The sequence below is a fragment of the Scyliorhinus canicula genome, chromosome 1, assembly GCF_902713615.1.
Source record: "Scyliorhinus canicula chromosome 1, sScyCan1.1, whole genome shotgun sequence".
NCBI lineage: Eukaryota > Metazoa > Chordata > Chondrichthyes > Carcharhiniformes > Scyliorhinidae > Scyliorhinus > Scyliorhinus canicula.
In genome coordinates, this window is record NC_052146.1 from 167,713,077 (window position 1) to 167,725,998 (window position 12,922).

Sequence of the window (12,922 nt, forward strand, 5' to 3'; positions counted from 1 at the left end):
CTGTCCCTGCTCTACCCATGTCTCCGAAATCGCCACAACATCGAGATCCCAGGTACCAACCCATGCTGCAAGCTCACCCACCTTATTCCGGATGCTCCTGGCGTTGAAGTAGACACACTTCAAACCAGCGTCCTGCTTGCCGGTGCCCTCTTTCGAACTTTTAACCCTATCCCTGACCTCACTACTCTCAACATCCTGTACACTGGGACTACAATTTAGGTTCCCATCCCCCTGCTGAATTAGTTTAAACCCCCCCGAAGAGCACTAGCAAATCTCCCCCCCCAGGATATTGGTAGCCCTCTGGTTCAGGTGAAGACCATCCTGTTTGTAGAGGTCCCACCTACCCCAGAATGAGCCCCAATTATCCAGGAAACCAAAACCCTCCCTCCTGCACCATCCCTGTAGCCACGTGTTCAACTCCTCTCTCTCCTTATTTCTCACTTCGCTAGCACGTGGCACGGGTAAGAACTCAGAGATAACAACTCTGTTTGTTCTAGCTCTCAGCGTCCACCCTAGCTCTCTGAATTTCTGTCTCAAATCCCCATCTCTCTTCCTACCTATGTCGTTGGTACCTATGTGGACCACGACTTGGGGCTGCTCCCCCTTAAGGATCTCAAAAACACGATCAGAGACATCACGAACCCTGGCACCTGGGAGGCAACACACAAACCGTGAGTCTCTTTCGTTCCCACAGAACCTCCTGTCTGTTCCTCTAACTATGGAGTCCCCAATGACAAGTGCTCTGTTCCTCTTCTCCCTTCCCTTCTGAGCAACAGGGACAGACTCTGTGCCAGAGACCTGTGCCCTATTGCTTACCCCTGGTAAGTCGTCCCCCGCAACAGTATCCAAAACGGTATACTTGTTATAGAGGGGAACGACCACAGGGGATCCCTGCACTGCCTGCCGGTTCCCTCTCCCTCCCCTGACGGTAACCCATCTACCTTCTTCTTTTACCTGAGGTGTGACTACCTCCCTATAACTCCTCTCAATAACCTCCCCCGCCTCCCGAATGATCCGAAGTTCATCCAGCTCCAGGTCCCTAACGCGGCTCTCGAGGAGCTGGAGTTGGGTGCACTTCCCGCAGATGTCAGAAGGGACACTAGAGGTGACCCTTTCCTCCCACATTCTGCAGGAGGAACATTCAACTGCCCTAGCCTCCATTCCCACTGAACTAACTTCCCAACTACTGAAAAATAAAAATAAAATACTTGTTAGTTTAACAATCCAACGGACAGAACTTTTTTTTTGGTTGGAGGAGGATAGGTGGGAGACACTACGCAAGTAGTGTTTCGGGTAAAGCTGTCACTCGAGAACAGCCCCTTCACAAACCACCTTCAACTTCCGCTGACCGCACTGCACGTATGCAAATCACCCCGGAACAGCCAATCAGAAGCTCTGCTCTGCTGACCCCTGCTGGATGCTTGACTTCCGTCGAACTCCTCGGGTCACTGATGCAGGTGCACCTTCAACTTACGCTGACCGCACTGCACGTATGCAAATCTCCCCGGAACAGCCAATCAGAAGCTCTGCTCTGCTGCCCCCTGCTGGATGCTTGACTTCCGTCGAACTCCTCGGGTCACTGATGCAGGTGCACCTTCAACTTACGCTTAAAGTGGATGTAAGTAATGTAATGCACCGATTCATCTGAAGGACACATCTGGTCTAACTCGCATATGTTCATTTCGGCAAACCAGTCTTTGCCCTCAAGATCTGCTGAAGAGATCAGCTGTGTTGCTATATCTGCACAGCACCCGACAAATTGCTGTTTTAGCTAACATTTTAGACCATAAGACATAGAAGCAGAATCAGGCCATTCGGTCCATCGAGTCTGCTCCGCAATTCAATCATGGCTGATATTTTCCTCATCCCCATTCTCCTGCCTTACTCCCCATAACCACTGATCCCCTTATTAATCAAGAACCTGCCTATCTCTGTCTTAAAGGCACTCAGTGATTTGGCCTTCACAGCCTTCTGCGGCAAAGAGTTCCACAGATTCACCACCCTCCGGCTGAAGAAATTCCTCCTCATCTCTGTATTAAAGGATCATCCCTTTAGTCAGAGATTGCGTCCTCTGCTTCTAGTTTTTCCTACAACTGGAAACATCCTGTCCACGTCCACTCTATCCAGACCTCGCAAGATCCTGTAAGTTTCAATAAGATCCCCCCTCATCCTTCTAAACTCCAACGAGTACAGACCCAGAGTCCTCAGCTGTTCCTCATACGACAAGCTGTTCTTTCCAAGGATCATTCGTGTGAACCTCCTCTGGACCCTTTCCAAGGCCAGCACATATTTCCTTAGGTACAGGGCCTTAAACTGCCTTAAACTAATACTTATCTCAAAGGAACTGCTGGGTCAGGGAACAAGGCCTCTTGCTCTGGACTGCAGACTTCAGGTTGGTATCAATTAAAAAGGGGTCAGGAGTGCCTATCTCTGGTAGCAGTCGTTGGGAGGCACTTAATTGTTGGTGGCTGCTGTCCAAAGGCTGGAGCAGAAGACAGGAGCCAGGAGACTGAACCATGTGTGGGACCTTTCTTTTATAGGTCCCAGGGGATCCGCGCCCCTTTGGGCGGACTCCTTTACCTGCTTGGAATCGATTGGGTCTCTTCCCAATCGATTATGTTTGAACCCCCCAATCATGGGGCAGTTCCTTGGTCACTGGGGCGGTTCTTGGGACTTATTGTTTTGGGCTTCTCTGGCGCCGAAAGTCTGGCCTTCCATAGAATGTATCGATCTGTGTTTAACTTGTTTCCATTGTATCTGGGGATCGCCCGGTATCGCCTCATTAGTATGTTAACTGGTTTCTTTTCACAGTGCTGTCTGGTTTCTGCAACAGTCAAAACTGGTTTCTGCAGTCGTCCCAATATACAATCGCTTTGCAAGCTGCTTGCTTTACAACATGTCAATTTTCCCTGCATTCCTTGCAATCTTCCATTTTGTGTTGGGCAGTGGCCACCCCAGGTGGCTACACTCTCTCCTTGTGATCCTCATGAGAAATCATGAAGGATCACCCAAGTTCGGTGTCTTTGTGTTCCCTGACCTCAGCGAGTTCCATGGCTTCTATTCTTTCCTCAACTATGGCAAAAATTTTAACTAACATTTTCTGATTGGTGCTATGTCAAAGGGGACATGCATTACCAATTCGAATCGGGAACCTCTAACTATCGCAATAAACTATTCTCATCTCACATTTAAAACATGCTATAACATTCTAAACCCTTACTCATTCATACAACAGTATCTTTACATTTTGTTTTCTGACTCGGCAGTCGAGCGCAGAACATTATAATACATCCGCAATAATCTTTATTTACAGATCAAATCTAATTAAATCCTTCATTACACATCAAGGGGTTGGGGGGATTGGTGGAATCCGAAAATAGGGGTTTGTACTCTGTAAATGGTTGAGGCGGGAGGCTCTCCTCCATTTTCTTAACCGGAGTGTGCACTATGATGCAGAGAACTGCAATCACCAAAAGTGATTCAATGACGTACGAAAGTGAGTACCAGTTCATGAATTTTGTGCACCAGGTCTGTTCCTTGCTGTTTATTACTGGGCTTTGAGAAGTCGGTGTGTGGGAAACATTAACGGCGGGGGTCATAGGGGGAAAATGGTTTGCGTCCGCGCGCAAAAATACAAAAACAGTAACTAAAAGCATGTAGTTCTTCATCGTGGTCTTCCTTCTCTTCCTTCTGTCCTTTTGTATTGCTGATCTTGCTCTGATCCTTCGAACGTTCGAAAGCTATGGGATCAAGCACAGTATCTGTCAATAATTAGTTTAATACCTGTAATGTTAGTGTATCTGTCCTCTCATTCCAATTGTCCCTTAAATGAATGGCCAAGTCACACCCTGTGACTCCCCTCATTTTCCTATAGTTTCCTGTCTTCTGCCTCCCTCCCTTCTTAAACAGTGGTGTTACATTAGCCACTTTCCAGTCCTCTGGGACCTTTCCTGTCTCCAGCGATTCCTGAAAGATCACCACCAATGCCTCCACAATCTCCTCAGCTATCTTTTTGGACCTCTGAGGTGTAGTCCATCTGGTCCAGGTGACTTATCCACCTTCAGACCGTTCAGTTTTCCCAGAACCTTCTCCTTAGTGATGGTCACTGCACTCACCTCTGCCCCCTGGTTCTCCTGGAGCTTTGGGATCCCACTGGTATCTTCCAGCATGAAGACTGATGCAAAGTAACTATTCAGTTTGTCTGCCATTTCTTTGTTTCCTATTGTTTCTTCTCCAGCCATGTTTTCCAGTGGTCCAATGTCTATCTTTGTGTCTCTTATCTTTTATATATTGAAAAAAACTCTTCCTATTTTCTTTTATATTATTAGCTAGCTTGCTCTCATATTTCATCTTCTCTCCCTTATTGCTTTTTTAGTTGTCCTTTTTTTAGTTGTCCTTTTCTAATTTTTAGAGGATTCCCAACCCTCTGGCTTCCCACTGATCCTCGCCACTTTGTATACTTTTTCTTTTAGGTTGTCCTTGACTTCCCTTGTCCTCCCCTTAGCATGTTTCATAAGAACTAGGAGTAGGCCATCTGGCCCTTCGAGCCTGCTCTGCCATTCAATTAGATCATGGCTGTTCTTTTGTGGACTCAGCTCCACTTTTCCGCCTGAACACCATAACCCTTTGTTCCTTTATTCTTCAGAAAACTATCTATCTTTATCTTGAAAGTATTTAATGAAGGAGCCTCAACTGCTTCACTGGGCAGGAATTCCATTGATTCACAACCCTTTGGGTGAAGAAGTTCCTCCTAAACTCAGTCCTAAATCTACTTCCCCTTATCTTGAGGCTATGTCCCTGAGTTCTTTCACCCGCCAGTGGAAACAACCTCCCCACATCTATTCTCTTCATAATTTTATATGTCTCTATAAGATCCCCCACCCCCACCCCCGCATCCTTCTAAATTCCAACGAGTACAGTCCCAGTCTACTCAACCTCTCCTCGTAATCCAACCCCCTCAACTCTGGGATTAACCTAGTGAATTTCCTCTGCACACCCTCCAGCTCCTTTCTCGGATAAGGAGACCAAAACTGAACACAATACTCCAAGTGTGGCGTCACTAACATCTTATACAGTTGCAGCATAACTTCCCTAGTCTGAAACGCCATTCCTCTAGCAATGAAGGACAAAATTCCATTCGCCGCCTTAATCACCTGTGGCACCTGTAAATCAACTTTTTGTGACTCATGCACTGGGACACCCAGGTCCCTCTGCACAGCAGCATGTTTTAATTTATCATTTAAATAATCCCTTTTGCTGTTATTCCCATCAAAATGGGACATTTTGATGTCCTCATATTTGTCAACATTGTATTCCATCTGCCAGACCCTAGCCCATTCACTTAAACAATCTAAATCCCTCTGCAGACTTCCAGTATCCTGTGCACTTTTTGCTTTACCACTCATCTAAGTGTCATCTGCAAACTTGGTCACATTGCACATGGCCGTCAACTCCAAATCATCTATGTAAATTGTGAACAAATGTGGGCCCAACACTGATCCCTTAGGGACACCACTAGGTACTGATTGTCAACCAGAGAAACACCCATTAATCCCCGCTCTTTGCTTTCTGTTAATTAACCAATCCTCTATCCACGCTACTACTTTACACTTAACGCCACGCATCTTTATCTTATGCAGCAACCTTTTGTGGCACCTTGTCAAAGGCTTTCTGGAAATCCAGATATACCACATCCATTGACTCCCCATTATCTACCGCACTGGTAATGTCCTCAAAAAATTCCACTAAATTAGTTGGGCACGACCTGTCCTTTATGAACCCATGCTGCGTCTGCCCAATGGGACAATTTCCGTCCAGGTGCCTCGCTATTTCTTCCTTGATAGATTCCAGCATCTTCCCTACCACCAAAGTTAAGCTAACTGGCCTATAATTACCCGCTTTCTGCCTACCTCCCTTTTTAAACAGTGGTGTCATGTTTGCTAATTTCCAATCCACCGGGACCACCCAGAGTCTCGTGAATTTTGTTAAATTATCACGAGTGCATTTGTTATTTCCCTAGCCACTCCTGTACCAGCCTCCCTGAACAGGTGCCGGAATGTGGCGACTAGGGGCTTTTCACAGTAACTTCATTTGAAGCCTACCTGTGAAAATAAGCGATTTTCATTTCATCTCTTTTAATACTCTGGGATGCATTCCATCAGGAGACTTGTCTACCTTTAGCCCCATTAGCTTGCCCATCACTACCTCCTTAGTGATAACAATCGTCTCAATGTCCTCACCTGTCATAGCCTCATTTCCATCAGTCACTGGCATGTGATTTGTGTCTTCCACTGTCTTTCCTCCTCCTTGAGATGAATTTCTGTTGTGCCCGAATAACCCCAAAAAACTCCAGCCATTGCTGTCCTTGACTTGTCCAGTTTAATGTTGATTTAATATCAGGAACTTGTTGATCATTTAGGCTACCCTGTATATTGTTCGCATTATATTTTAATTTGAACTCGTGTTCTGTTCTCGGTTTGAGCACAGGGCTAAATCGCTGGCTTTGAAAGCAGACCAAGGCAGGCCAGCAGCACAGTTCAATTCCCGTACCAGCCTCCCTGAGCAGGCGCCGGAATGTGGCGACTAGGGGCTTTGCACAGTAACTTCATTTGAAGCCTACTTGTGACAAGTGATTTCTATTTCATTTTTTCATTTCATATTTCAGTCATCCAGCCCACCATTTTCCTGGAGGTTCTGAATCAGCTGGTAAATGCAATAACCACATCATTCGGACCATGTGAACTGAAAGATTGCAGGTTTCTCTCAGTCTACAAAACTACAGTCGTGGTTATAGTACCATAGCTTCCCAGTTTGGAAAATGTAGCAGTCAGCTAATACTCCTGAAATGCCCTTTCCATTAAGAAGTTTCCATGATTGCAGGGGGAAATGGTCATCCTCGTGTGAAGTATTAGAGAGTATTTAGCACCAATGGAAATAAGTTTGTGGAGTGGGGGTGAAATCTCTACTGGAGGTGGACTTTCAAAATGGAATTTCCTGAGTTTGGGTATTTCAAAATAACCACTCCACATGTTCCTTTGATGCCTTTGTGATAAAGCTACATAGTTCTAAAGGAAGGTAGGAGCTTTTCACAGTAACTTCATTGCAATGTAAACCTACTTGTGACAATAAAGATTATTTAAAAAAAAAGAAAACTGTAATCATTTTAAGAATCAGCACTGTCTGCACAAAGTATTGTGGGGAATAAAGGAAATTACTTCAAGCTATCTTAGTTAAAATACTATGACTCTAAAACAGCTAGCAAAATAAAAGACTTAAATGCAACACATTTTTAAATTATACATGTTTCTGGTCTTGTGCAGGATGTCACAATCACTAATGATGGAGCAACAATCCTGAAACTTCTTGAAGTGGAGCACCCAGCTGCCAAAGTGTTATGTGAATTGGCTGAGCTTCAGGACAAAGAAGTTGGGGATGGTACAACATCAGTTGTAAGTAAATTTGTATCAATTTGCTTGAGTTTTTTTAAAAGCTCAGTGAATTAACCTGAATCAATCTAAACATAAATATGTGTTAAGCAAGTCACTATTTTAACTCTTTATTGACCAACACAACCCTCATCAATCATCAGTGTAATGTCAGCACTGTCGGTTGAGAGACCACAGTATTATCACGACCTATTGTCTTGAATTAACTCTGATGTGGGGATGCCAGTGTTGGACTGGGGTGGTCAGTCAGAAATCTTATAACACCAGGTTAAAGTCCAACAGGTTTTTGGTGTCACTCACTTTCGGAGCGCAGCTCCTTCATCAGGTGGGTTGAATTGACCACTGCTTTCAAGGCCTCCCAAAATGTGGCTGCCAATACATCCCCATTCTAATTAAGCTCAACATAATTCGTAATCGCCAGCACCCCCTTCCCACGGAACTCCTTGTCTGCCAAAAGCCCCGAAACCCTCGGCTGCAGAAAAATACTTTTCATTGTCTTTCGGCACATCTGACAATAAATATCAATCAATCAATCCAACGTCCAGCCCAGCTTCTGTGCTTCACCCAACAAAGTCTTGCGTCGAGATAGGGCAGGGCGTGGTCCAAAATCATTATTCCGCTCCTATAAGCCCCGCACGGTTCACCGCAAAAATGATGTCAATCCGGGAATATACCCACACACATGGAAAAGGAACCCGGGGGGTTGGGAAAAAGAGAAGATAACTGGGTGGGAGGGTAATATTTTAAGATTCAAAGACTTGGAACCTATGAAATTGGATTTTACAAAAGTTATTTTCCTGCATCCTGTTGGCCTCAAGTTAGGGCAGCACGGTAGCATAGTGGTTAGCACAATTGCTTCACAGCTCCAGGGTCCCAGGTTCGATTCCCGACTTGGGTCACTCTGCGGAGTCTCCCCGTGTCTGCATGGGTTTCCTCCGGGTGCTCCGGTTTCCTCCCACATTCCAAAGATGTGCGGGTTAGGTGGATTGGCCATGATAAATTGCCCTTAGTGTCCTAAAAGGTTAACTGGCGGTTGCTGAGTTACGGGGATAGGGTGGATACGTGGGCTTGACTCGATGGGCCGAATGGCCTCCTTCTACACTGTAAATTCTATGATGACAATATGCTTAATTATTCATGAGTACTGTATTTTAAATATAGATGAATTAATTTTTCTTTTTTTATAAATTTAGATTTCCCAATTATTTTTTCCAATTAAGGGGCAATTTAGCGTGTCCAATCCAACTACTCTGCACATTTTTGGGTTGTGGGGGCGAAACCCACGCAGACACGGGGAGAATGTGCAAACTCCACACGGACAGTGACCCAGAGCCGGGATCGAACCTGGGACCTCAGCGCCGTGAGGCGGTTGTGCTAACCACTAGGCCGCCGTGCTGCCCTTGAATTAATTTTTCTAATTAAAAGTGGAAATATCCAGTCATTTTAAATTAAGATTGGAATTGGTATATTGGGTTTTCAGAATTTAAAATGTAATGGTGCGTAATCTCTATCATATATCAATTAATTTCTCCCAGTTCAATAAATTTGATTTTGTGTATAAAGAGATTGTTAGTTTACTTGTTCTCATCTACTCAATGGGTTTCTCATTGTTTTATGTATGCTAGGGAAACAAATGCATCTGCCACTTGTGAAAATGGGATGGGTGGACAATTAATACTTTTAACCGATCGAGTTCCTTTGATCTTAATACAGGTTATTATTGCTGCTGAACTACTTAAGGGTGCAGATGAACTGGTGAAACAGAAAATTCACCCAACCTCAATCATTAGTGGTTATCGTCTTGCCTGCAAGTAAGTTCTGATGAAATGTTCAATATGTCCGATACGATTAATACAATTACTTAAGGCTTGTCCAAATGTATTGCAGATTTTATCAATCTCTCTGGCATGAGATACTGGTTGTGTTTGTGCATAAGTTGAAATCTGTTTGAGAGTAAACATTATTCGGGTGTGTTGAAATTTGTCAGTGCATTTGTAACATTTGTTTTATCAGAAAACAATGGTAAAGAAGCAAATACAGTAATACAGGACACAATTACAGGTGAAAATGAGTAGATGAGAACAAGGTAAAATGGAGTAGTGATTAGGTCAAGCCAAGTTTTGAATCGGGTTAGGTGGATTGGACATGCTAAATTGCCCGTAGTGTCCTAATAAAAGTAAGGTTAAGGGGGGGGGGGTTGTTGGGTTACGGGTATAGGGTGGATACGTGGGTTTGAGTAGGTGATCATGGCTCGGCACAACATTGAGGGCCGAAGGGCCTGTTCTGTGCTGTACTGTTCTATGTTCTATGTTCTAAATAAGTGGAAAGAGGACGTTTACAACAGTTATCTAATTGTTGTATGATGTGAGTATTTAAGCTAGCTGCATCGCGGATTAGAGTCTTTTCGGCGGGAATTCAGCTGTTGGAGTGGGCGGAGCTACAGAGTCGAGCGGTGAGTATTTAAACTAGCTGCTTAAACAGCGGCCATATGGTCTTTGCGGATAAATTTGAAGAGTGACATCACAGCAAAGCAGTGACCTGATTGGCTGGTAAGGAAAGTGCTCCAATTCGCAGTAACTGGGAGAAATTTAACTCTCTGTGTGTTGGCAAGTATTGTGATTGGTAAGTAAAATCTTTATTCCTTTCACTTATTCATTATTTGATATTTTTGTAATCGGTTACGGTAAAGTGTAAAAATGGCAGGAGATCCCAGACCCATGTTATGCTCCTCGTGCTCAATGTGGGAGTTCAGGGACGCGGCCGATGCTCCTGACTCCTTCATGTGCGGGAAGTGTGTCCAGCTGCAGCTCCCGTTAGACCGCATGACGGCTCTGGAGCTGCGGATGGACTCATTTTGGAGCATCTGCGATGCTGAGGAGGTCGTGGATAGCACGTTCAGTGAGTTGGTCACACTGCAGATTAGGATTGGTGAGGGAGACAGGGAATGGGTGACCATAAGGCAGAGAAAGAGCAGGAAGGCAGTGCAGGTGTCCCCTGCGGTCATCTCCCTCCAAAACAGGTATACCGTTTTGGATACTGTTGGAGGAGATGGCTCACCAGGGGAAGGCAGTAGTAGCCAGATTCATGGCACCGTGACTGGTTCTGCTGCACAGAAGGGCGGGAAAAAGACTGGCAGGGCTATAGTCATAGGGGATTCGATCGTAAGGGGAGTAGACAGGCGTTTCTGTGGTTGAAAACGAGACTCCCGAATGGTATGTTCCCTCCTGGGTGCACGGGCCAGGGATATCTCAGATCGGCTGCAGGACATACTGAAATGGGAGGGTGAACAGCCAGTTGTTGTGACGCACATAGGCACCAACGATATAGGTAAAAAACGGGATGAGGTCCTACAATCAGAATTTAGGGAGTTAGGAGATAAGTTTAAAAAGTAGGACCTCAAAGGTAGTAATCTCAGGATTGCTACCAGTGTCACGAGACAGTCAGAGTAGAAATTTAAGAATAGTCAGAATGAATGCGTGGCTTGAGAGATGGTGCAGGAGGGAGGGGTTCAGATTTTGGGGACATTGGAACCGGTTCTGGGGGCGGTGGGACCATTACAAATCGGATGGTCTACACCTGGGCAGGACTGGAACCAATGTCCTCGGAGGTGCTTTTGCTAACACTGTTGGGGAGGTTTTAAACTAATGTGGCAGGGGGAATGGGAACCTGATTAGGAGGTTAGAGGTCAGTAAAGAGGCAGCAACTAAAGCCAGTAAGGTACTATATAATAAACACATTGTGACTAAGGGAAGAGTAGACAGGGAAGAGATGATGAATGCAAAGGGACGGGTGGTCTGAGGTGCATTTGTTTTAATGCGAGAAGTGTAGCAGGTAAGGCAGATGAACTTAGGGCTTGGATTAGTACCTGGGAATATGATGTTGGTATTACTGAGACTTGGTTGAGGAAAGGGCAAGATTGGCAACTAAATATCCCAGGGTATAGATGCTTCAGGAGGGATAGAGAGGGAGGTAAAAGGGGTGGAGGAGTTGCATTGCTGGTCAGAGATGATATCACAGCTGTGATTAAGGAGGGCACGATGGAGGATACGAGCACTGAGGCAATATGGGTAGAGCTAAGAAATAAGAAGGGTGCAGTAACATTGTTGGGACTTTATGACAGGCCTCCCAAAAGCGAGCGTGAAGTAAAGGTACAAATATGTAGACAGATTATAGAAAAATGTAGGAGCAGTAGGGTGGTCGTGATGGGAGATTTTAACTTCCCGAACATTGAATGGGACTCGTGTAGTGTTGGAGGTGTAGATTGAGCAGAATTTGTAAGGAGCATCCAGGAGAGTTTTTTAAAGCAGTATGTAAATAGTCCAACTCAGGAAGGGGCCATTCTGACCTGGTATTGGGGAATGATCCCGGCCAGGTGTTTGAAGTTTCAGTCAGGGATTACTTTGGGAATAGCGATCACATTTCTGTAAGTTTTAGAATACTCATGGGCAAAGACAAGACTGATCCTAAAGGAAGAGTGCTAAATTGGGCAACGGCCAAGCATAACAAAATTTGGCAGGAACTAGGGAATGTGGATTGGGAGCAGCTGTTTAAGGGTAAATCCAAATTTGAAATGTGGGAGTCTTTTAAGGAAAGGTTGATTGGAGTGCAGGACAGACATGTCCCTGTGAAAATGAGGGATAGAAATGGCAAGATTAGGGAATGACAGGTGGAATTGTGAGACTAGCTAAAATGAAAAAGGAAGCATACATAAGATCTAGGCGACTTAAAACTGATGAAGCTTTGGAGGAATATCGGGAAAGTAGGACAAATCTCAAACGCGCAATGAAGAGGGCTAAAAGGGGTCATGAAATATCTTTGGCTAACAGGGTTAAGGAAAATTCCAAAGCCTTGTACAGTAGTCCCCCGTTATAACGCGGGTGTTGGGGTCCAAGACAGCCACCTGCGTTGCATCCGAGCCGCGGATATCCACGATGGGGGTTTTTTGGCTCTGCAACTTTTTCTTTGGACCGGAACATAGAACATAGAACAGTACAGCACAGAACAGGCCCTTCGGCCCTCAATGTTGTGCCGAGCCATGATCACCCTACTCAAACCCACGTATCCACCCTATACCCATAACCCAACAACCCCCCCCCCTTAACCTTACTTTTATTAGGACACTACGGGCAATTTAGCGTGGCCAATCCACCTAACCCGCACATCTTTGGACTGTGGGAGGAAACCAGAGCACCCGGAGGAAACCCACGCACACAGGGGAAGCATTGGATAAAACCTTCAATCAGAGTTCTGATAAGAACTTACTTTAGTTGACTGCTGAATTATTACATTATGCTACCATAAGTTAAATATAAGTTAAAGTAAGAAAGTAGCACTTCTAAATTTATTTAAAAATCTATGCATGCGCTTCCCATTGTGAGTCTACGGGGGGATAAACTGACAGCATCAATTTCTCCTGGTCCTTGAAACTATATGAATAGAATCTGCATAACCCACCACCTAGTTCCCTTAGTTCATAT

General features: G+C 44.9%; 1 protein-coding gene across 1 annotated transcript in view; it reads left to right on the forward strand.

Moving 5' to 3' along the window:
* tcp1 (t-complex 1) overlaps nt 1-12,922 on the forward strand; it is a 79,857-nt gene that overhangs the window by 14,651 nt on the left and 52,284 nt on the right. Inside the window, exons 3-4 of the mRNA XM_038802286.1 lie at nt 7,320-7,448; nt 9,159-9,256. Coding sequence (XP_038658214.1) covers nt 7,320-7,448; nt 9,159-9,256 — 227 coding nt within the window. The remainder of the gene's footprint in view (nt 1-7,319; nt 7,449-9,158; nt 9,257-12,922) is intronic.